The sequence below is a fragment of the Carassius auratus genome, unplaced genomic scaffold (genome assembly GCF_003368295.1).
Source record: "Carassius auratus strain Wakin unplaced genomic scaffold, ASM336829v1 scaf_tig00020865, whole genome shotgun sequence".
Lineage (NCBI taxonomy): Eukaryota > Metazoa > Chordata > Actinopteri > Cypriniformes > Cyprinidae > Carassius > Carassius auratus.
In genome coordinates this window covers 1-26,801 of record NW_020525065.1, presented here as the reverse complement: position 1 = coordinate 26,801, position 26,801 = coordinate 1, and the positions used below count along the sequence as shown (strand labels likewise).

General features: G+C 37.2%; 1 protein-coding gene across 1 annotated transcript in view; it reads right to left on the bottom strand.

Annotated features, from left to right (window-relative positions):
• LOC113076636 (polypeptide N-acetylgalactosaminyltransferase 14-like) overlaps window positions 1-26,801 on the bottom strand; it is a 31,989-nt gene extending 5,188 nt beyond the window's left edge. The window contains exons 1-12 of the mRNA XM_026249326.1: window positions 26,701-26,801; window positions 15,858-15,956; window positions 10,384-10,451; window positions 10,230-10,295; window positions 7,962-8,083; window positions 7,186-7,273; window positions 6,841-6,925; window positions 3,397-3,500; window positions 2,294-2,420; window positions 1,300-1,392; window positions 1,112-1,195; window positions 242-386 (exon numbers count right to left, since the gene is read on the bottom strand). Coding sequence (XP_026105111.1) covers window positions 242-386; window positions 1,112-1,195; window positions 1,300-1,392; window positions 2,294-2,420; window positions 3,397-3,500; window positions 6,841-6,925; window positions 7,186-7,273; window positions 7,962-8,083; window positions 10,230-10,295; window positions 10,384-10,451; window positions 15,858-15,956; window positions 26,701-26,801 — 1,182 coding nt within the window. The remainder of the gene's footprint in view (window positions 1-241; window positions 387-1,111; window positions 1,196-1,299; window positions 1,393-2,293; window positions 2,421-3,396; window positions 3,501-6,840; window positions 6,926-7,185; window positions 7,274-7,961; window positions 8,084-10,229; window positions 10,296-10,383; window positions 10,452-15,857; window positions 15,957-26,700) is intronic.

Here is a 26,801-nt window from a genome sequence, read left to right as displayed (position 1 = left end):
CTTAAAGGCAAGATATGTTGTAAATTGTTATAATTTGACTTCTACGGTGTAAAAAAGTGAAAAGTGAAAGTGAGGTGACAGACAGATAGTTTTGTGAATGCAAGTTTTGTGAATTCCAAATAGACGTGGATAATACAGACAGTGCTATTTCTTCCAGCAATGGTGGTACCAAAATTAAATGAGCTGATCAATTAATACTTCAAGCATGGTTTTTCTAATATTATGTCAGATAGTTTTGTACCTGGTTGGCTGCTGGTTCGTCTTTGGTGATGCTGCAGGGTGCGAGGGTGAGCACTGGGAGATCCTGACCCTCGACTATACGAGATTCTAGACAGTTCTGTCTCTGCCGGATCACACCAGACTTACCATCGGAATCATCAGGAACTCTAGATTTAGTGAATGAAACAGCACAGACTTTATTATCATAAGATAATAAATACCCCACAAAAAAAGAGAGGGGAAATAATACAAATTAGGTCCTTAAATATCTCGGCAGTTTCCAATGCAAATGATTAAAAATCGCTTGAGTCTACTGACTTTTAATTGAAGACTTTGGCAAATCTGAGCACAGTCTGGGACAATATTTCTCATCAGATACTAAAACCAATATATATGGTATATGTTCATTTTATTTCTATATACTCGATTTCAACTCTCATTGGTGTCTACTTTTATTAAATGAAGGATAAAAGGAAGCATAAAAAATTTAATTGTTCAAATTAAGACTCAAATGAAACATCATTGAAAACCACTTTAATCTTACATTACAAGAGCAAAATCTCAATATTTAAATATTTTTTTAGAAATAAAGTTTAGTTAAATGTTTAGTTAAAAGTGCATCAACATTAACTAATTTAGATCCCGTATTAACGACAATGGCATAAAAAAACTGTTGTCTTTTAAGGGCAAAAATACTGAAAGTATATGAAATCTGCCATAGTGGGTGGAAAATCTTTCCCTCGAGACAGATGAAAGCAACTAGTGCACAACAAAACAGCTTTAGACACAGAGGGGCCTTATACTGCCATACTAAACAACATGGCACTTTATAATTATCAATCACCAACCGCAGACACTCAAATACCCACACCACACTGACTCCTCAACTCACTTGAGCTCTGGATAGACATTGTCCAGATACCACTTGAAGGATTTGCACTTGAGACTCTTGCGGAGCTCTTGCCTGCCGTGAATGCTGATAAGAGAGGAAGAGAATGAGTGGAATAAGAGATGAATCTTTTCCCTAATGCCTCCCCATTATAGATGCACATAAACACACACATGCTATCAGTCACTCACTCTCCGTAGGATTTTCCCCTGGCAGCCGGTCGAGCTGAGTAGTAGAACAGTTTGAACTCATCCATCCAAACCTCAGCAGTCCTTCTGGTGTTCCTGAAACAGAAAGAGCACTGAATGTGAGCACTGAAAGTGTCTCATACTAAATTCACACTTCAGCCTAAAGAAGATCATTTGGATGACCTGCCATTTCATCAGTAAAAAGTTGTGTACAGACAGGTATTATACACTTGCAACTGTAATTCTGAGAAAATCGGAGCAGAAAACTCGCTGCCACATTCTATGGCTTTTATGGATTTAAAGAGGGAGTGAAGGTGATATATACACTATATATACAGTCACTTTTTCTTTTATGAAAACTGGTGTCATGCACTGCACATCTAGGTTCGTCAAGACATTTTATTGCAGGTTATACACAAAAAACTATACATATATGAACCATATCTGATTTCTATACTGTATATATCTAACATAACTCTGCTAACAGATGTAAAAAGACACCATTTTTAAGATTATCTAGTAAAGCCAGCCAAAGCTTTCAGCAATTATTCATTAGCGCCTCTGAACTATACGAGGAAACAGATTTTGTTGACTGAGCACACTGCATAGCAATTCAGATTCAGAAAGAATGTTGTGCTATGCCCTTAATATTTCATTCGGTTTCATGCTGAGGTTTTTCCCTGGAGGCGAAACGTGATAAAAGCAAACAAATTTTACACTGCAGATTTTCTTCCAGGCAGAAGTTGGAGTATTATCTCTATCTTTGGCAAGAAAATCCAACAAATAACACAGAAAAACATCCGAACAGAGATTAAAATAAAAATGATTAACATATTCAAATTTACAGGTTAGCAACCCCCAAGGACAAAACAAGGTCTTCTGATGTTGATAAAAAGTGTTACATCCTTTATCAGCAGGAATATATTTTAAAAAACACAGCTGGATATGCTGGATATGAATTATTATAATAAGTATGTGCACTTCTCAGGACTCTTACTTTATGTAGGTGTTGGCATTGCCCTCCGGGAAGATGTAAGGATGTTTCTTGCGGAAGACGTGGCCGACCCTGCTACAGGGAATGATTTCCAGGCTTCCTCCACACATCCATACTCTAAAAGAAATCTCTAAAACACAACACAATAAACACCAATCACGGTGGGCTATACGGTATTTTAATAGCATTATGGCTGTAGAGAGCATACACTAGCAAACATTTAAAGTCAGTAAAATGTATTTATTTACCTACCAAGACTGCATTTATTTGACTTATTATTGCTACTATTATTATTTATTTTTCAGCATCATTACTCCAGTTTTAAGTGTCAAATGATCTTCAGAAATCATTCTAATATGCTCATTTCTTATAAAGTATATTATCAATATTTTTTGGATACAACTGTGATACATTTTAAAAGAACAACATTTATTTAAAATAAAACTATTTTGTACCATTTTAAATGTATTTCCCTTAATTTCTGATCAACTTAATGCATTATTGCTAATTGAAAGTATTAATTTATTTTAATAAAATCTTATTGACCCCAAACAGTAGCTAATATTGCAGAAATGTATGTGAATGGTATGTCATGTAAAGTAATATAACTTGCTGACATGTGTATATGTAATTTAAAGGAGCCCTCCAGGATACAGCTTCACTCTTACGCCAAGAATTAGATCATACAGTTGAAATCTCCTGTCTAAATATGCTACTGCCCAATGCTCATTTGCAATTATGAGCACAGTAGCCTACTTAAGTCTGAATAAACAAGCCCTGCTCCAGTCTAATTCTGTCACATATGCATGGTTAATGATGGTATAACCCAGTGCAGAGAGAACCCTCCAATTCCTCCACAGTGCATTGCTCTTAAGAATTTTATAGAGCCAAGAAAAAAATATACCAGTTAAATAAAGGCACCAAAATATGGTTTGAGAAAATTGCTTCCAGAGCTATTTCTAAGTTCAAATGTCATTGTGTGCCATTTCCTTTCCGTGATGAAACAACAACTCTAAGTATCCTCTGTCAGAGCTTGATCGAGGAAGGAAAGTGATTGAGGCTTATGTGCTGTCAGACAGGTGCTCTCATGCATAGTAATAACTCACCAAAGTTCTCCCCTCCCCAGATGTCCATGGCTGTGTCATATTTTCCCAAGCGATTGAACCAGGATCTGTCAATCACAAAAAGTCCTCCTGCTATGATGGGCGTTCTGAGGGTTGAAAGAATGAAAAAAGAGTGAACATTAAGTCTTGACACTAAACACCTCAATCCAGGTGACTGCTTAAAATACTGCTGTCACTCAGGATAGATGTTTGAAAACATTTCCTTTTGAATGGGGTTCGGTGAAGATTCTTGGAATGAGGAAAGAGAATAAAAGGCCACTGAAGCGAGTGTGTGTGGAAACAGTACAGCCCAGTTCTCATTCTCTGGATGAAGCTCAGTTTGCCCTTCAAAATCACTGTACCCAGAGAGCTGCTTCAAACATTAAGGACACTGGAGGAAACGGCTGTGGTATTATCGAAGCATTTGAATTTCATCAGCCGTAATCTCTCATTGTGAAGTGGTAGGACACATTGTTTCATCTGCTGCTTCTCAGGGCGGCTCACATACTTTCATTTCAGATTCATTTACTCTTCACAAATCTGTTCTCATCTCGTTTTAGAAGGCAGAAACAAAGCCCAAAAGCTTCTACAATTGCTTCAAATAATTTCTAGGACAAAGGTATGGAAATAAATCAAATGTATGTTATTGCCAGATTTGAGAGATGGTCCTCACTGCAGAACACAAGATCCAGATCCAACGCCTCCCAAATTACATATCCCTAAACCTACCATCTCCACAACCTGGATTGATTTTGAGGGGCTACTGAAATTTCACAGTATGTACCAATTGTCATCAGATCGCTTAAAAAAACTGTTCACATCTCCTATATAATAGTGCACAAGTGGCATTATTTGAGTTGTCCATAGCACAAACATGTGGGAATGGTTACGAGTTTGAACAGATATGAATACCAAGTATGAGCAATATCAATATTTGCTTTTTCAAACACCACATAATAACTATCTTATGGGACGCTCATATAGGAACTACTTTTAGCATCATCAAACCCACTCTGGATTTTAACTGCACACTCCTGCTGTATTTGGAATAATTTATTCTGTTTAAATAATTACACTCTATTAAAAAGTCAATAAGATTTTTTAAATATAAATTACTACTTTTATATAGCATGTAGGCATTAAATTAACACATACAGTACCATGGCTGTTTGGGTGTTTACCATCGAGCTGTGGGTTAAGTAATGGTGATGGGCATTCTGTTATTGACATACGCTGCACGCAGTAGACCAATCATGACAGACTGGGTCATCAGACCAATCACAACAGTTTAGCGTCACACAAAGGAGGGGTTTGGAAAAAATGTTCTTTAAACTAATCGTTTGGGAGTCATTGAGCAAAAAAGGAAAATATAAATGCATATTTTAAGATAATGAAAGTGTTTTTTGACCTTGCATGCATGTCAACCTGACTCCCAAAACCAAAATAGGAACCTTTCATTACCCATAATAGGGGCAGTTTAAAAAATGTAAAGCAACACACTGCAGACAGTAGTTCAGGTAAAAATAATTGTTGGAAATCATATAAAATGCCAGAAACATTAATTATTTTCAATAATGATCCAATCCTAGACTCCTCTATATATTTCAGAATTCACAAAAGTTTAATTTTTTTATATTACGTCACAAATATACATAAACTATTGCCAGTCAGGGAAAAAACTGGCTGTCAGTCAGCGGTCATGGTTGTGCTGTCCTTCTCACATATCATCCTGAAATTCATACCACTGCTTTCCATCTGCGTCCACACATACACACAGCTTTCAGTGACTCAGTTGCCACTGATCTATTCTGCATCTGTTGGTGGATGGGCTGCGAGAGACCCAGGCCGGTGCACAGCACCCACAGGAGCAGACGGGATCTGAGCCTCTCTCAGCCTGACTGCCTGCTTATCTGAGCTATTAACAGCCTTCATTACAACAGCCTCTGAGAGCGCAAGGCACAGTGTGAATTACACCATAACAAGAAGAGAGAGAGAGAGAGAGAAAGACAATGAAAGAGGAGAAAAAACAACCAGGATTTAAATGTTGATGTTATTTTGTTTATAATAAAATAAATAAAACTGATTAAAGAAATTAATAGCAACTAAAAATTTTAATTATGATATAATAATTCAATTCTTAATGATCAACCATGCTGAACTTCCCAGTAGAAATCAATACTTCAGATACCCTTTCTCCTTTAAAGACAACATGAAATTAAAATACTATTTACGCTTCTAATAAATGCCCGTTCCAACTGGAAATGATTGATCAGTGCATGCTATTCTTAAAAAAATAAATGTTTTAATCAAAATGTAGTAAATTTCTCCACATCTAAAGCTCTTCTTTTTTTGTGTTACCAAGGCTGCACGAGGGAGGAAAACAATATTAACCAAGTAGATTTTTATATTTCCTGGAGAAAATGATTGATTCTTGCCTTTGTAAAACTCCCCCACACTGTGTAAAAGAGGCTCCAGTCTTCTCACTGCCTGTGTATTTAAGACCAAGCCAATTCTCACCAACCACAGCGCAATAATCATCAAATTGAAATTAATCTGAAATTAATGACTTCATAAAATTTAGATTCAATACTACATAATTATAATAATAAAACCAAGCTGTGGGTTTTCGCCAGGGTGTTACTATAGTTTCAGCATGTTGCTTTGTGGTTGCTAGGGTGTCTCCAGGTAACTTCTTGCTACCGGCTTAAGTTAGTAAATAGAGATCACCTCCAAGTTTCTATGATATTCTGAAACCTAGATATGGGCACTGCAGTGAATTTGTGTATCTTTGTAGCATTTTAATTTAGAAACGAGTTTTAATAAATTAATAATAATATAGAATTTTAATATATCAATTCTAAATAACATAATTAAGTTTAAATACATTTAAGTCATGCTGAGGCCCCCTTGGAATTCTTCTGAAGCTTATTGGATTATGTTTTTACAAAAAATACTATTTCAGGCTTTCTACTGTAAAATCTTATGGTTAGTTGATCACCATTTCTTGGTAGTTAATTGTGAGGTTTTCTAGGAATTTCTGAGTGAAACTGTTTCCTAAACAAATGTTTTTTTTCATTGTAATTGAGAACCATTGTGCTAGTTTAATACTATGGTTAGCAATTTGTTCAAGTTCCCAAGTCTAAATACAAACAATAGTTATTGTGATAAATAAATATCACATAAATAAAATTAATCACAATTTCAGACATAGAAATCCAGTTTCCCTTAATTTGACAGAAGTTAAATGTGAATGCCATTTCATGTTGTTACTAAACCTCCTTTTAAACCTTTTTTCCCCCAGAAAGTAAACTGGATTGTAAACAAATAATTTCAAAATTATCTGTAGATTTTAAACATGGTGCTCAAAGCCCAGTAGGTGCTGGACCAAACCTGTCCTCATTTAGCAGAATAGTTCTAATAAAAGCCCTTCTGCTTCTCTTCACCTACTTAATAGGCTCTGTAGGGTCAGCTCTCTGGGATCGCTTTTCGGCTGATAGTTGCTCCCATTTAAAATGTAAACTCCAGTCAAAGCCTGCAGCAGAGATAGAGAAAGAGAAAAAGAAAGAGAGAAGATCAATGAAGTTTTTTTTTTTTGCTTTAATTTCATGTAACTTTAATTTTTATAAGTCATAACTATACACTGCAGAGTACTGCCAATGATAGGCCAAGGCTTTCATCTCAGCTAATTGTTAGATTTGTTTCTGTCTGACACCGCTGATTGGGGACTGTGACCGGCGCCCCTTGATGTCATTGGTGGGACAGTGAATGAAGGATTATAATTGCAGCTTTTACCTCCTCGCAAGTCAGAGGAAGCAGCGACATAGGCAAATGTGTCCATATTAATGATGTCAATCACAGGGCTGGCGACACAGGTCGGGTCCTGAAAAATGAAAATATTACAAAATGAGACAAAAGAACAAGAGATTTAAAAAAGGAATGTGAACGGCTCGACTCTCTGTCTGTTCAGCTTGATTTCACAACAAAGGAGGTGGAAAATCAGCGAGCGTTGGGATTATCTGTGTTACTAATGTGCACACACTCTCATCCAACATTAATACACCAGACACTCTGACCTCTTCACTCAACTCTCTCATGCCTCACAATACCGTCCTGCTAAAAGAGATGAATACTTCAAACTACTTTAAATTGCTTATGAAATGCATTTAAAAAAATGCAATTTTGTGAAATTTGTTCTGGCTAAGAACAAAAATCAGTTTTGAGTAAATGTATGCAATGATTTTGAATACAGTCACCATTTTTTTGTGGTGAAAAAAATATTTTAATTTTTTGTGATATGTGCTGCTAGCAGTTTTATATGCACACAATATTTAAAGTTTTTGTTGTTGAAATATGCTGCTAAAATACATCAAATAACAGTTCTACTAGCAAACAGTACAAAGCATCAGGATATTCATGCATGTGCTAGGTAACTGGTTCTGCATTCAGTGCCGCCTCCGTTCTGCCTGCTGACTCTCTTCTATTGAAAACGAACTGAAAAAGAAGACACTTGCACAGGTAGAAATGCTCAATAGGCTATTGACACAATATGAACAAGTATAAAATTGTACCTCTTTGACCCTCTGCAGCAGTGGAGGCAGCCAATCTTTGTTGACCTCACAGTGACTGTCCAGAAAGGTCAGGATCCCGGCTCCTGCAGCTTCCGCCCCTCGAACCCTGGACCGGATCAGTCCTTTGACACACACACACACACACACACATACACACATAGATCAGGGACACTGAAGAACTCACTGTCCATCAGAGCTGCACATTACATCTGTTGAGAAGCCTGTTAAACTGACAAATATTCTCATCTCAACAATCTCATTCACAGAAAAAGACACGAGAAGAGCCATTTAAATCTGATTAGTTGAAGGGACAATTAAAGCCTTATGGTTATTATCGAATCAGAGCAAGAAGCTTTTCCATGAAGGCAAGGCTGTTAAATCGGTAGAGCCTGACTGAGGACGCATAATAATTGTAAACGTGCAAGACTCGTGCAAAGTTTCACACTGCACGCCAACTTCAGCCAATTAAAAATCCCATTTCATCCTCAATAAGGCTGTATTTTCCAGATGGGTGAGCGCACCCTCTACAGAGTTGTTGAGAGCAGGCTGTGTTTGTGTGTGCATGCATTTTGGGCTAGTGTGGCCCCTCTGTGTATGCGCTGGGCAGATGGAGAAGGAAAGAGAGAGCGAGAAAGACAGACAATGAAAGAGAGAGTGAGAGAGTGAGTGAATGGCAGAGATTACATTCACCTACAGCTAATAGAGTTAACATAGCAGAACTGCACACCCTGTTTGTAGCTCCGGGACGACAATAGGGTTTAAATGCCTTAAACCTTTTAACAATTTTCTCTTGTACAGAGTTGGCTGCACAGGGGTTTTATGCATTAATCAATGCTGTCTAAGCGACAATGTGTGACAGTGTGTAATGGAACCTCGGAGCACTGGAATAAACAGGGAGGGGGCAGCGACTGGATGATCATTACTAATAAGAACTTGTGGTGACTGAATATTACATTATCATTCTTATTAATGTTACCATTGTTAAGGCTGCTTGCTCGTACTTTGGTTTAAGCCCTGATATTAAACTTTTGTGCATAGCTAGCTAGGGACATGACTGATTAGCTTATTTGCAGCTTATTTAGAAGAGCTGTGCTATTACTTTTCTAAGTGATTGGACTTCATCTGGCAGATGATGAAATTAGTAAATTAATTCAACAGACTTAAAATGAGGGAAGGATTCAAGCCTTATCTAAGGAGCAGCATATCATACAGACTTTCATAGGGGACTTTTGACCACCTAGCAAAACCCTCAGAACCAGTGTTTTTATCTAAAACGAAATGAAAAAGCTCAAAATATTCAATTTTTTTATAAATACCACAATAATATACAGTACAAATAGTAATCATGCATCCATCCATAACACAGTGGAGAGTTGTATTCTTCCATTCTGACTGTGGGTTTTGAAGGAGAAAGCCTTACTTTTATTACCTTCAAGTATTTATGAAAATGTAGTTATTAACGTTTGAACGCATTACGACCCAGTGCCATTCAAAGCATAGTGCTAATAAACTAAATGAGAAATTTAAATCCAAATTGGACATGGAAATTTATGTAAAGCTTGACCTGCTTAATGACCTAAAAGGTAACCAGCCATAAAGATGACTAAACCTTTTAACATCCATAATGTTGTTAAACCATACTAATGGGATTTCATTGAATATTAAGTGGCCATTTTAGCCAACGTCATTCTCTAAGGGCTTGGACAGCCATTCCAAACAATGGCCAGCATAAAATCTGCCACAGGCTGTACAGCAGTGGCAAAATCAATATTTGCTATAACGGTTTAAGACCAATGTTTTCGGTTAGACGCACACCAAAATGCTCTGCTTACAAATGGATTTTTAAACGTTTATTTTTTATCACGAGTGTAAATCTGTGTATGCGAGCTGTTTGCAAACTAATCCATGCTCCGTCACCCTCCAGATTCAATATATCTGTTCATCCGAACGGAAAGATACGGATGACAGTATGAGTGTGTGGTGTATCTGCTCTATTTTCCACCTGTAAAACCGGTACATGTAAGGAAGAGTGAAACACTGGCCAGAGTTTCAGTCAATGTGCAGTAATCTTCCTCACAGTCTGTTCACCATCACCCTCCGAGTAACGCACCACCTGCTGTTAAAACACTCACCAGCACACGGGCGAAAAGCAAACAGCTGCTTTTAGAGTCTGGATGGTATTACAAACAGGCATGTTGCCAGCCCAAAACAAAATATTTAATTTATAGGGATAGGGAGAGAGTGACAGAGACATCATCACTGGCCTACCTTCTCTGCGTTTATTGCGAAGACACTTTACTTTGGGCAACTTGGTGAGAAGAAGGCAGTCATTTGCTGAAAGTAAAAAAAATATACAAATGTATTTTTTTTTTTAAATATAAAAAAAATATTTTCAAAAAATGCTATAATGCTCAGTACTCACGATCTTCGCTGAAGTCGTCTACCAGTATGATTTCATGAATCAGATGCACAGGAGTCCGATTCAACACACTGAAGAGGAACATAATAAAAACTGTTAGAACATGACCCATAATTTGTTCTTTATGGGTCACTATTCACATTCAATTTAACATCATGTGAGATCTGTTTCTGGGGAGGAAGTCTTACTAGCTACCAAAATTTAATAAAGTTTAATTACTAATAATTAATTTGTTATACTTTGACTATCTTCAATCTATTAAACAGTATAATGCATAATACTGTAAAACAGTACCACAAAAAATGTGCTTACAAAAAGCCCAGAGATAATTAAGCAGTTATGTTGTTAGCCAGGTATGGAAAGAGACACTGGGGCTGCATTGCTGTGGAGCTGAAGAGCACAGACCTCCTCTAAACCTCTTTTCTTTGTCCTCACACTAGGTGACTGATTGCATTGCACTCACGCTCACAGGTATGCTTCCACATGTCTGAGTCAGTACGACACATTCATCACAGTTCTCCCCTGTACAGCACATGCGCACAGATACAAACACTCACACATACACAAGTAAACACTAGCACAATTCAAATTCACTTTGCATCTCTACAGAGCTGTAGGATCCTCATATTTCCCTCAATCACCTCAAAAAAAATAAATTTCTTCCCACAAGCAGAAATAGAAAATATCATGCCTATAGAAAGTACAGTACACATCCAACATAAGCTCCTGCATCATCACAAAATTGTATTTTCAACGTTTTAATCAATCAACCTTCTTCAGGCTTACCTTGCTTCTCTCAAACAGGGAAAATATACTACTTGGAAATAAAGGCTTTTCAGACTTTTCATTGAGATGTTTTTTTTTTTTTTTGCTTTCAAGTGACAGTTACTTTGCACGCTGATTTATTTTGATTGAAGTATTCATTTGGAATACTGTCCCTCTTATCGTTTTACACCTGCTCAAAGACTAATTACAAATCAAAGCACTTTTAACACCAATTTCTGCTGCTGTTCCCCGTCAATGCTGTACTGACTGTGTAAGTGAATGTCAGTCTATTGATTTTTGGTTTTGTTGGTGGCTTTGCAGGAGCAGGGTAGCGCATTGGCTTTGATGCCCATCTAAAACATTGAAGTCTATCCGAAACATAAAACCAGGTAAGAAAACAGAAAATGTGGCCCTAAATTGTGTGGCTAAAAGTCAATGAAAGAATTTACTATGTTAAAGCAGTTTACATGTATGCATTTTTCAGACATTTTTATCCAAATCTACACAAGAGGGACAAAAGCAATTTATATAACACAAAGTGTATCAAACCATGAGATTAAATACAACAATTACATGAGATTCTTAAAAGCTAAAATTAAAAATATACTGTAACATTCAAAACTCAAAACATCCCTCTGATTCCCAAAAAGGCCATTTAATTCGAAAGTTGTAAAAATGGCAATTTAAATGGATAAGTGGAAGAAAAAAAAAGATATATGACCCAAGTAATTTATTGCTTGAAAGATTTTGAAATCTTGAAAGATATAAAGTGTCTCCTCCTTAATTGATTTTATAAAATGGTTACAGCAGCTATACAATAAAAACATCAATAAATTAATCATTCTGAATAAATAATTATTCAACAACAATTTATATAGTAAGTTCGCATAAACTCTTTGCTGCCTTCGGATGCAAATAATGCAACATAGCAGCTTGCCATCCATCTCACTGACACAAGAATGTTAAAAGTTTCTTCAAGGCCATTCTGGCAAATCAATTCAAGTCCTTTCTTATCCATTTCCTGAACTGCTTTTTTTAGTTTACATTAGGAATTGCTCATCTTCAGACAGGAGGAAAAAGAGCCTTTGTTGCATGGACGTCACCAAGGTCTGTCCAGACCTCTCTATACCTGAGGGGTTAAGGAAAGCAAACAGCCTCTCCGCATACCTCCTCTCACATCTTTCTCACTCGCTTTCCTTTGCTTGATAAGTAGCCTCAAGGAGAGACTGAGGAAACCAGGAAATGCTCCAGAAAGTTCTCTTCCACCTCTTAGGACTCCCCTGTAGTAATAACCTCTGTCAGCAGCAACACCCATCAAAAACTGCCTGGGGCCTACACTTCAAACCCACTCTGTGTAAATGCTTAGTCTATGAGAGCATTCATGTGAAGAGATGTTTGTGTGCGTTCATGTGTATGAGAGATAGAGAAGCCCCACATAGGAAAAAGGTTAAAGAAAGAAAAGGTTTAATACTGCTTTGCCATCAAGATGTCTGAGCATATCTGGTCCGTCAACAGGATATTTTGACGTTATTATCAGAGCTGATGATAAATGGTTGGTAACTTTAACAAAGGTTCAGGGTTAAAGCAGGGCAGAAGTCATTTATGCTGTGTACGGGAGCTGCCTTGACTAATGTGTGATGAGAGTAGTTTAAGCCGCGTTTCCACCGCAGGAACTTTACCCAGGAACTAGGGACTTGGTCCGGTACTTGGTGTGTTTCCACCGCAGGAACCAGGAACTAAATAAAAGTTCCGGGTAAAAAAATGCCCCTCAGAAAGTCCCTGCTGGCGAGGTGGTACTTTTTTAAAGTTCCGGAACTTTCGGGGGCGGGACTTTGGCGCTAAACATGCTGATTGGTTGAGTTCACGCAGCATTGGTTGAGTTCAACCACCATTTATTCGGATCAACATTTTCAAAATATTACTGTTATTGTGTCATGAAATGAAATTTTAAAAGTATTTCAGGCGAGAATGTAGTTGTTTGAAACTCAAATATGTTGTTTATTTATAAAGACAGCGCCTATTTAAAAATGTGTTTCGCCGATCTCGTAGAGGACGAGCTCCACTCGATCAGCGGGAGCTCAGTCCTCATGTATCCGCAGAGAGCAGCCTCTCCTGGGATAGACCTTCTGATATGCCCCGCTGGCTCTGATGTGTCTTTAGTGGTTAAACATAACATATAATTCAGCTGCGGGGTAAATCTAACAGGTTTTCTTTGGTCTGTATTCAATTTATCTATATGTAAAAATGAAAATAAAAAGGCAAGTCTATATAATATTTCTTTCATTGTAATGGCTGTATATAACGTTACACTTATCCCTGAATTAAGTACATTTCTGCAGCTGTTATTATGTTTAAATGAAAATGAAAGGAGGCAGTGGTATTTTATATCCTATTTCGTTTTATTGTAAATATACTGAGGGGAAAATTGCAGTAGCCAAAGCGATCTGAGTTCACGCAGCATTGGTTGAGTTCAACCACCATTTATTCGGATAATTTTCAAATATTACTGTTATTGTGTCATGAAATGTAATTTTAAAAGTATTTCAGGCGAGAATGTAGTTGTCTAAAACTCAAATCTATGGTTTATTTATAAAGACAGCGCCTATTTAAAAATGTGTTTCGCCGATCTCGTAGACGGTGAGCTCCACTCAATCAGCGGGAGCTCAGTCCTCATGTATCCGCAGAGAGCAGCCTCTCCTGGGATAGACCTTCTGATATGCCCCGCTGGCTCCGATGTGTCTTTAGTGGTTAAACATAAAATATAATTCAGCTGCGGGGTAAATCTAACAGGTTTTCTTTGGTCTGTATTCAATTTATCTATATGTTAAAATGAAAATAAAAAAGGCAAATTTATATAATATTTCGTTTCATTGTAATGGCTGCATATACACATTTCCCTGAACTAAGTACATTTCTGCAGTTGTTATTATGCTTAAATGAAAACGAAAGGAGGCAGTGGTATTTGATATCATATTTGGTTTTATTGTAAATATACAGTAGGGAAAATTGCAGTAGCCAAGACCAGCTGACTGAAGTTATCATATATATATATAGTATATAGTTATGCTGCTGTTTATAGATTTACGGGACTTGCGTCGTCGCGGACATCACACTCCCAAGAGGAATGCACAAAGTCTGAACCAACTACTGAGGATGCACGTCCAAAATCAGCGTACTTTTTTTTTTTTTTAATCAGTGGTACTTTGTATTGAGAAACGCGCGCAGACCTACGTCACCAGTCTATTTGCCTAATCTACCCGGTACTTTACACCGCGGTGGAAACGCAGAAAGCAACAGGTCTGGGGGGAAAAAAGTTCCTGGGAAAAAAAGTTCCTGGTACAAATGTTCCGGGTAATTTCGGTGGAAACGCGGCATTAGATTCCACACCCTCCAGGGCGAAACACCTCACAACACATCCCTTAACTGCAGCCTCAGGAGCCAAACTGCACCTGGATACTGTTAATGCTCCATAAACAGTTTTTGACTTTGTCTAACAAAAACATATGATTTAAAAAGAAGTTATATTTGAATTTTCATATTATAGTTAGAATACAGAAAATGCATCAATATTGCACTGACACTTCAGATGCATAAATCAATATATTTTTTATTCATATGTTAATTTTTATCCTTTGTACAGCTCAATTCATATAACAGCAAGTCATCTAAAAAAAGAGTAAACTCAGAATTGTGACATTGTGATATGTATTGTATCATTGGGTATTTGGCAACACCCAGCCCTAATATTAACAACCATTAAGAAAATGAAGCCTAGTCATGTGAACACTGAGATGATTTCACATTGAGTCATTATTTTCATGCAAATCCATAAACTCAGTTTCTCATTATTGAAATAATAAATTTAAATCTTTCAGCACAAATTTAAGACAAACCTAAAAATATAAGTTAAAAGTAAAATTTAATTTTGTAATTTAAATGTATCATTATTATTACTATTAGTATTATTATTATGCATTGTGATGATTAGAAGATGGGGATAATAATGTCTTAATCCAATAAAAAAATCAAGTGATTAAAAAAAATTGGCTTAATTTTCCTATACAGAATATACTATATGGTACACATGTGTTTAGTCCTAAAAACAGGCTTCACTTTTATGTATATATGAAGTAATGGTTTAGGAACTGATGATTAAAATGTACACTTAGTCTTGTGTGGCCTTTTCTAAGCTATATCGACATGTGCCTTGCCCTAGAGCTACACCAAGACTTACTTGGTGCTCTATCAACCTACAGTAAGTCAAAGGTCAAGACTGAAAGTGAAGTGGGTTTTTTAACATTGAAAGGGGAAAAACATCTGCAGCAACACTGTCAGAAATAAAATATGCAAATAATTGTACCTCTGGGTCACTACTTTGTACCTTATCTACATTAAAAGGCGCAAATTAGAATAATAATATGTACCTTTAAGGTACTACTATGAACCTTTCATGGATAAATAACGTACAAAGTAATTCCTTAGAGAATACTACCTCAGTGACAACCAGTCATATCCCTAAAGGTGTAATTTTTCACATTTTGTCTGAAAGTGAATAAGGCAATAATAAGGAATAAGGAAATAATAGTACCCAGGTTTATGTAGCTCAATCGGGGCTAAAAGCTACATATTTTTTTTTTGTGACACAAAAGGAAAAGGAAAAAATATGCATAGCGGCAGCCTATGAGAATGAAACTGATGGATTTAAGTCTTACCTCCGAACTGTGCGCAGCAGGGTAGATCGTGCCTCATTGTGAAACGTGATCACTATGGTAGTGGATGGCAGGTCGGGGTCATAGTGCAGTGTTGTACACCTGGGAGAGACAGAAGGGAGTCAAAATAATGAGACTCTGTGGTACTAATTAAGCATCAACTTTAATGTGTGGCAAAACCTTTGCTGAATTTACACCTACTTAATAATCAAATCTGTTGGAGTTCAAGTCATCTCTTAGCATATGCTGAACAACAGCAACTGCTGAAATGTGTAAAGCGAGCGTTTTTGAGGTACTTTAGTATCCAGTGAGTACATAAGTATAAACAACATAAAATATGGGCCATGGTTAAGAGAGATGTTGCCTGTGTTAACAGGCCAACAGCACCCCGCTGTGTGGAGGAAGAGGGAACATGTGGTTAGAATGGAAAGGACAGCAGGCAGAACCCAGAGGAGTGAAAGCATCAATAATGGAGAATCTGATTAAAAATAAATAGCATTTTTGCTTCACCCCAACAGCAGAAGGAGTGGGCCAGTAAAAAGCACTTTGTTTTGAGGATGAACATTCTGACTTGCGGTAAACACCAACCATTGCCCTGCAGTGCTCCACCTCAGAAATACTAGAGACTCTATATTTTGGTTGTAAAGAGTGTCAGTGGACAAGAAAAAACGAAAGATCAAAATGACCAATTCAGCATTATGTAATAAAGAATACATAGCTTTCCGGCCTAAAACATAAAACTACTGTAACGACTAGGGTTGGGTATCGATTGTTTTTTTTTTTACGATATCGGTGCCAAATCCTTATTTTTAAAATGGTACCAGTGCCTAAACGGTGCCTGAACCGATACTTAAAAAAAAAAAAAAGTTAACGATGGATAACTTTAAAGGGGGGGTGAAATGCTCGTTTTCACTCAATATCCTGTTAATCTTGAGTACCTATAGAGTAGTACTGCATCCTTCATAACTCCAAAAAGTCTTTAGTTTTATTATATTCATAAGAGAAAGATAGTCTGTACCGATTTTTCCCGGAAAAACACGAGTGGCTGGAGGCATGACGTGTGGGCGGAGCTAAATAATCACGAGCGCCAGTAAGCTTTGTTGAGCGCGTCTGGAAGCTGTGACACCATGAGGACAAAACCAACCAAAACAAACCATGGCTAACAGTCAGATTCAGCGTATATTTATGAACCAGAATCAGATCCAGAGGCTGAAATTGAACAAGAGCAGCATCAGCAGTCAGTCTCTATGTGGTATGTACTGAAACTGTATATATTTTAGCGGTTTTGGAAAATGACAAAGTTCCACTTTGTCGTCTTTTTTTTTTTAAGCTGTACATGTGGAAAGTGCAGTTTGATGACAACATCGCATGTTGTTTACTTGATGTGCTTACGCGCCGATAGCTAAGTTAACAACACAGAGATATTTGAAGCAGTATTACTCACCGCCTGCGGTTCCAACACACGAACGTGACCCTTTTTCGTTGAGATTGCATTATCCTTAAGAAATAAACGATGTGCAAATCCGGCGTCAAACTGGACCACCTTGTTTGTAAAACAAGCATCTTCGAAATGCAGGGGAACAAACACAAACACTTGCACAACTCCGTTGATTCTCTGTAAAAATAAACTCCATCCACTGGTCCCTTAATGCTGTTTCTCTTTTGGTAATCTGTGCAGGGTTCTCTTGCCCTGACAACCAAAAACACACTCCTTTTGTGACATTTCGCGACGCTCTCGCTCCGATCAGGGAATGCCTGTTGTGCTCTCAGTGCTCTGCTATACGGGAGCGCGCGCTCTTCCGGCAGACGCGCCCTTAGGACCCATACAAGGAAATTCCGCTCCATCTAACGTCACACAGAGCCATACTCGAAAAAAACTTTCCGAAACTTGTGACAAACCGGAAGTAGTATTTTTGGAACAGAAATACTCCTTCAAACGTACAACTTAATTTTTGAAACTTTGTCCATGTTTAGCATGGGAATCCAACTCTTTAACAGTGTAAAAAACTCAGTATGCATGAAATAGAATTTCACCCCCCCTTTAAAGAAAATTTAAAATATTTAAAATAAATAAACATACTGTAGCATTCACATGCTCCTCGGATGCTCTCCTTTCCAGAGTTGTGCTTCCCTTACTCTAAGGCTGATAAATATATTTCACGATCCGAGTCATTATTTATAAAAAACAATATTTAATACAACCTGTATCATTGACTTGATTGCAAATAAAAACAGACACTATTTAAACTAAACAGAGATGACATAACTGAATTCAATGATGAACTGCCTTTAACTATCATTTTGCATTATTGAGACACTGTTTTCCAAATGAATGTTGTTCAGTGCTTTGACGCAATGTATTTTGTTTAAAGCACTATATAAATAAAGGTGATTGATTGATAAAGGTGACAACCAATGTTACACCATGTCTAAACTGGACGCGAATGGGGCGGCGTGACAAAATACTATTGAACTCATTTTAATCAGTGATGCTGTCTACAATGTAGATACATCCATCCATCACATATACATATGGTCTACACTGGATGCGTCATGGCACTACACGACAAATCCCAGACAGAAAACTGCTGCTGCGTTCTATTTATGACATATTGACAAAAAAAATGTAATTATTTTCAACGGTCACTTTGTCGGGTCCAGTGTACTTAGACAGGCTTTAGCTGTTGCGGCGCAGACATCGTGTTACTCACGAAATCTGTTCCGATATTCCGATATTTACACGGGTCCTACTTCTTGCCTTACTGCTTTAAGTCTTCTTTTGTTCCTCAGACGTTTTCCTCTTTTGTTTTTTATCTGCCATCTCTATCTCTTCCTTCTTGGTTCGGCTAATGTCTGTCCTGTGCACTGAACACTCTATCCTCCACATCATGAGTAGACATGCCCATTACTGTTGATTGGCTACAAGCGTTTTTGAAAAATCGCTTACCCCACCTTTAATTAGTTCTGTGAATGACTGTATGGTATGCCACATATGCTTTATGTTAAATATTAAATTTTCTAATGAAAACAGCAACATGATCGTTTTATAAAGTATACATTCCTATGTGTTAAGGGCTAAATTTTTGCTGGAGGAAACAGCTGTAGTGTGATGAGGGGTGAACACAGAGAAAACTTTACAGTAGATGGGAAACCAAATTATTCCTTGTGACCTTTTGTAAACTGTATTTATGACAAAGTTCTGCCCAGATACAGATATTATAACAATCTATTGATAATCACACACCTTCTTCTATCTTCTATTTCTGTTTGAGTCTGCTCACATTACTCCACCACGGTCTACGGATTGTAGAGTGCATTAAAAGATATAGAGGAGACAAAGTCTTGCTGTAATTGCTATAGCCCCGCTAAAAATGGCCTAGCAATGCCCATGCTTCTTACGTCCATATTGGAGAGCCAGGAAAAATATTTTAATCGATCGCTTAGGTATTTAAGTGGCACTGAAATGAGGCACCGCATTCTGTTTCAGTTCTAGTACATACTGGTTACATAGGTACCCGGAACCCAACCCTAGTAACGACTACTGGAATTGGAAAAAACAGGTTACCCACCGAGCCATTTGGCCTTGGTGTAAGAACAGCTTACAGAAAGTAAAAACAGACAGAGGATAGCCTTTGTAGGGAGCTTGTGTTCACATTCAGACAGTATGGGATGCTCCCAATCTATACACACATTTGTTCTTCAACTATCTTTTTCATTTTCACACAGATGGAGAGAAATACATCTGACCTTCAAGATGGGGTGCAAGATGATCTCTAGAAACAGGCCTATTTTAGAAATGGTTGTTAAAATTGTCATTTCAGTTAATATACTGTACTTTTTTATTATTTTTTATTTTTTTATGAAAGACATTGTTATGCTTTGGCCACCCATTGTCATGCCATGCTCATTGTAAGAGAGAGTGAAGTTATGTAAACGAAACATTTAAAAATGTTCTATTTGTAAAACAATATTTAAAATTAATAGCTTTTATACTGTACTTTCATAATTTAACATTTATGTTTTAATTAAAGTGAATGATTGAATGAATGAATGAATGATTCACATCCCACAAAATTGCTTCACGTGACAAGTAATTTCCATCAGTTTGTTAATTTAAAAGGTTTTGATTAAAGGGTTACTCCACCCCAAATTTTGTCATCAATCAAATTGCTTCATTAAATTCATATCAAACCACTGATGGCAGATGGACTATTCTGATGACGTCTTTCATACATGGGCCTTGACAGTGTAATTTACTTGGGAGTCAATGGGACAGTCACAAGCCTCCCGGTTTTCATCCAAAATATCTCAAATTGTGTTCTGAAGATAAACAAAGCTTTTACGGTTTTGAAACAACATCGGGTAAGTGATTTAACAATTTTCATTTTGGTGTGGAGTAACCCTTTAATCTTGGAAATACTGTTTTGGTTCATCACTGAGGGCTCCTTATATTAGACTTCTTAGGAATGGGAATGGGAAAAACATTTCCAGAATCAATGGCACTTAAAAACAAATGGACAGTCGTTGTTCTATTTTTATGGCTTTTGTAAACATTAAACATAATAGAGCATGACATTTACACAAGCACATACATCTGTGAACATCTCTAAACTACAATTTTCATTACTAAACCGAACATTTATGATAGTCTCATGTAAACCCAATATTCAAACCTTCTTAAATTAGTTATATTAGAAGCAGCATACTAACATCATAATCACCTAAGTGAATGTATATTTAATTTTGGGCTCAATATGGCTTGCTTAATTAATGGCTTTATTCCAACCTGGTAAGCTGCCTTGCTGTCTGCTGCCTACACAGGCAGTCTTACAAATAGTCTTTCTGACGCAAACCACATAGAGGATACTGGACGCTAAGTTTCTTTCAAAAAAGGTTTACCGTTAATATGTAACTAAACTCACAATCAAACTCTAATAAGCATAAAATACAAAACATACACAAATATTGGGGCAAAACTGTAAATTATTTATCCAAGTTATGCTGCCTAGCTTCGCATCACGGACCTTGTGAATGATGTTTTGTGATGCTGCTTACGTAGGCAGTTCACATGGTTTTGAAACAGAGCCAATTTGTCTGGAAAGCCTGCTATTGAAAAAGTGTAAACTGACTGAAATTGACTGTTTACTGCATTAGCAGAGTGCAATTTAGAACTCTAATGGATAATTTAAATATTGAGTTAAACTGTAAAATAACGTGATATAGATTTCACCAATCATTAGACAGCAGAGCCTTTTAAATGGTTTAATGAGAATCAGCGCTCGGGTGGAGGAACACATATACTGTAAAGTGCAGATTTATTTATGTTTCATGACAAAACTTTTGGGGGTTAAACAGTCATGATAAATTTGCTTTGGAATCAAGTACATATATATTCCTACTTTGCTTATTCATGAATACAGATAGATCAGCCTTAAACACACTTTATGAGCTAAGGGCTGTGTTCACAGCTTTATATGCTGTTTGAAGCCTCTACTGAAGGCAGCCTGGGAGCGGGATCCATCGCTCAATGCAGCTATAGCCCAAGGTCTTTTGAGATAGGGGGATGCTTTAAACAGCAAAACACAGAGCATCATTAGAGTTTCTGTCAGAAAACAACATCTGGGAGAGGGGAAGCATATTATTGTGTACTTGATATTTCGCCAAAATGATGGATGCGTCCCTGAGAAAATTGGGAATTGGGAATGTGGTCTTAGTGTTTCTCATTATGATGTATCCAACTCACTTTCCTTGAGATTGGTACTGCTGGACAAAAATCACAGCATATGGCCTCACCAATAGAAATACTGCATATGACAAATAGGAAAAGGCAGTAAAAGCTAATTAAATATGTGCTCTACTGAGTAATTGCTATGCATATGTTTTATTGTTAATAATACACAGAACAATGATAGGACCCGACAAGGAAGTTTATCTCAAAAATATGTATTCATGTCTCAGATTCTCTGCGGAGATGCAAACGTCATTCCTGTGCTGCTTTTGTTATACACACAATAGGATGTCTAAGAGCTCTAGGGAACCGAGTGACACTGTTTCAACCTTGGCAAGCCTGAAAGGCCCAGGAGGCAGCATGTCTTTCGTTAAGCTTTAGCTACAATGAAAATTAAACACGCTCACATGCAGTAGATGGCCCAAAATATCCAAAGACCTCAAAAAAATAAGCAGTTTTGTCCATTTTATTGATAAGGCACTGGAGACCTAACAGGAAACAAGAGGGAAAACTGGAAAGATCATGGATTCTCGAGTTGATAATGAGCATGAGATCTTCGGTTTTTTAAAGGGCCTGTGCTTGATTTGGAAGGATGCTGGTGTGAGTGCACTGATTAATTGGCTACTGCTGATGATCTGAGGCACTTCCTCTCAGGAATGCCACATGACCATCATCCCTCAGCAGTGGGAGAAGATACAGGGTGGAGAAAGAGTGATGCTTCTCTAATATGAAGCCAAAATCCAAATCATAAAGGTGTTGAAGAAGGAAGAACATATCGCTAATTATAACAAACTAAAAAATAATTTCTTTCTTTTTCCAAAAGGCAAAACATAGCTGAATAATATTTTTTTATTTAATGCAATCACACCTGCGAGATTAGAATGTGCAGTGCGGCACAGCATCAGCTGCTAAATTCAAACCGGCTTGCGCAAAGCCAGAGACAGACACGTTTTGACAGCACTGCACATGGAGAAGTCGTGGCCTAGTGGTTAGAGTTTGACTCCTAACCCTAGGGTTGTGGGTTTGAGTCTCGGACTGGCAATACCACAACTTAGGTGCCCTTGAGCAAGGCACCAAACCCCCAACTGCTCCCTGGGCGCCGCAGCATACATGGCTGTTCACTGCTGTGTGTGTGGACTATGGATGGGTTAAATGCAGAGCACAAATTCTGAATATGGGTCACCATACTTGGCTGAATGTCATGTCACTTTCACATTATAACCAATCACACAGGATTCTGTTGAGCTTATGAATGCAATGACCAATGAGAGGCAATCAGATGAGTCATTGCTGAAATGCCAGTGTTTTGTTCATTTGCTCACTGAAGGAATTTTGCTCTCTGACGAATTCTCTCATTAGAAACAACAAAGTCCAGATGTGTGAACGATGTAAGTAGTAAACCGCTTTAGTGATTATAATGAGAGTTTTTAAGATTACTTCAAATGTTCTTTGATACTGTAAATGTTCTTTCTGTAAAATTAAAGTGTTATAATTAGTAAATTACAATGTTTTCATTAAATTCACATTAAACATAAAAGCCAGTTGTATTAAAAATATTTTATGGCTTGACACCCATATCTGGTACTTGGGTTTTTATGCGTAGTTAATGGATTACACCAGGGGGTTGGCAACATTTTTGGCATTACGTGCCATTTTTAAATTTTTCTGGTTAACCACTGTGCCAATACCCCCTCCACGTCCCTTTTACTGCATTCTGTATTTATACAGTACATACACATTTTTAATTGATACAATGAAAAAAAAACTGTAGACCTATTTGATTTTCTTGCAAATAGTTTCTGAGGATTTTTTCATAAATCGTTTTTTACATTTTTTAGAAGTTTCTTGAATAACAGATACTGACGAACAGTGACCATACTGAACACCACTGTATGTGTGTGTGTGTGTGTGACAAGGTCAATTAATTAAAACTGTTCAGTTTAATCATCTTTCTGTATTAAAGCGCTGCCCATCGTGCATTATATATCAACCAACATAATCTATAAAAGTGCAAAATGCATTTAATTACACATATTTGAGAATAGAGATATCTCATAATGTAGTTAGCATGTTTGGGAATATTACACCCCAAAAAAGTAAATTAATAAATATACATAAGCCTGTATCAGCTATACAAATATATGGCTGCTGTGTGTCATATGACAAGATGACAAGCAACGGCCCCACCTTCATTCATTCCCCCTCAAAATTGTTTTATTTATTCCTGAACAAACCAGTGTTTTGAACAAATCAACAGAATGAATCATTTAATGATTTCATAAAAAGCAGAAAGAGTACCTGAAAAACCACAGTTCCAGTGCTGTGGTATATTATAGCATCTATATGACCAATCATTTGAGGATTCAAAGACCAGCAATAACTTGTAACTGGACATCCTGAAAATATCCTGTTTTTCTGGAAGAAGGTGCCAAGTAGACTGTAAAAACGTAAGTGCACTTTACAGAATCTTCACCTTCAGTGAATAGTGTATTGTGTTTTACTAATCTTAAAAACTAAAAACCATCTTGGCTATGGTTATAGTCCACCACCTCATTGGTGTTTCATCATGGTGACTCGGAAGCCTCTTTTTGAATTGAATAAATGGCAGCTTTAATGAACAACATTTGCAAAGCTCCTGGCACCTGAGCTTATCTGTTATTAGTCCTTGAGGAATGGAAGTCCTTCTGAATTGAGGTTCATGCTAATTTCCTCTGCTGGTGGCTCTTTTCTCTGTAGCAAAATGAGGTTCAGGCAACAGGGTAAGTGAAAGGACCAGGGTCTTGCCACAGATGGCTGTCAAAGTCTCATTCTGCATTTGATAGAATGCTCTGCCAGCTTAGTCTGAGATGTAGCAATTTTTGCCTTCTCCACATTGATAGAACTAAGCTTGCCTGAAGACAACTAAAGGAATTTGTAAACTGAGTGCAAATGTTCAGTGCAGAAGCATAACTCGTGTTAGGTTGCTTAATATACTCTAATCTGATCATGCTATATGAGAAAATGCAGCAAGATCCGAGAAGCTTGTTAAACGAGAACATAAATCTGGCAAGGTTATATTTATTGACCAAATACAGTCAACACTAACAAATACCTTGCATCTATACTGACGTCCAAAGCCACAGTGAAACAGTGGTTCCTGCTGGAACTGTAGAATTATCCTTTGTTCAATTTCAGCTTAAGTTAATTAAGAGGTAACGCTGGCACTTTGATTGCATTTCCCTGGAAATTTCAATATTGCTACTGGTCAACAACAGCATGAACAATGAGTGTGGTGTTCCTACTGTAATTACAAAGGCATTTGAGTCACGTAAGAGGAAGGAAGAAACGAAAGCTACATAGAAAATAGTCAACACAGGGAAAGAAAGAGAGAGAGAAAGAGAGTATAGCATTAGAGCACTGGGTCTGCATAATGAGCCGCCTCCTCACCTTTTATCGGAGATTCTCTCTACTGTCTCCAAGCCCCTGCATGAATTATTTTACAGAGAATAGTACTGCACCACTATAGAGGCCCCGAAAGCTCTCTAGATGATTTCTCATAAACCTGACACATACCTGCATATTTTTTGGAGACTGTGCAACTGAGAATAACCCATGTTTAGGTGTTAGTTGACAAGGCACATTCATCAATAAATTTTCTCTGTTGACAAAAGAGTGGGTCTGTGGACCCACATTGTGAAATACATCTGCAATTCTCTGCTTCATCTGGGCCTAACCTAATAAATACTATAAACTTAATATAAAGGTAAATGACTCAGACTAAATGAACTCAGACTATGATGCTGAAAAAGGTTTGATCAAAGTTCTGTTTATTTAGGGAATGCAAATAAAAGATTCATCAGATGTGTATACAGGAGACTTTGGACACTGTTTATACTTGGATTTGCCTACTCATCTATCAACCCATCCATTGCAATAAAACAAAGAGATTTAAACTTTTGGTTAAGTGTAGCTTTGAAAGAATAACTTAGAAAAGCCCATTCAATTCATGAAAATACAGTACCTGGGAATCCCTGTAAGCATAACATTAGAAGTGAGTTTAAAAAGTTACGTATTTTTGTAAGGTACAATGTGTTTGTTTTTTTTGCACTTTATCAACATGACACATTCCCTTCAAAGAAATCTGTTCACAAGTGGTCACATGGGGTGCAAACCTGAGAAAATCTGTCACTGCTGAGCACATGCGATCTGATTAACCGAGATGGATGTTAATATCAGCTGTAAACATGATAAACACGAAAAGAATCCAGAAATAGATGCAAATCGAAATGTGGCACTCTGACTGACGAAAGTGACATGCACTAATGAGTGAGTGACCTCCCAGAGTGCTGCAGAGAGTGAAAATGTACTGTGGCCAGGAGCAGTCTAATTTCATGAGCTACAAATACCACAAGGTCATGTTGCCACCGAGAGCTGCCAAATATCACATACAGCAGTCATAAAGAAGCTCAATTTCCAATGCAAATGAAAGCATGTTAACAAACAATTCTATCTCCTGAATTTCTGAAACAGCACCAATCAACCTCTTTTTTTTTAGTTAGTTTTGATTTGCTGGCTATTGCATATGGCAGAGAGTGAGAAAAATGTTGTTGTGGCAAAAGTACAGAAAAATAAATATAGTTTTGTCTGTGCAATCACTGAATTAGAACTAAAACCTGATAATACAGCAGAGCAATTTCAAAATGATTGAATAATTCTACCAAAAACTTATTCTACCATTTCAAAGTTTGGGGTCAGTAAGTTATGAAATGTTAAAATATTCAACTGTAATAATATTTTGCAATATATCTGTTTTATTATATCTTTGATCAAATAAATGCATCCTCTTATTTTAAAAATCTTACAGAACCCAAACTTTTATTTATAATAGTGTAAATGCTTCATGATCTAGTATAGCATGTCGACCTTAGAGAACCTGAGAAGCACTCACTACCCAGCCATGAACCACTCATAAAACTGTTGCTCATGAAATTTAAACCTTACTTTTTTATCTCAGTACACCTTTCATCAGTTTCGAAAAGTTTTCAAGAACTCATAGATGCACCTTCATTAATTTAATATGAACTGTGTGGATATTATATATAGATCACACACACACACACACACACACACAGGACTTACCTGTAATGTCGGGTGTCTCTAAGCGCTCTGTTGCTGGGGATTCTTTCGCTCTCTCTTTGATTGAAGGCATACAGACTATATGGGTCCTGGCCTGGCTCCAT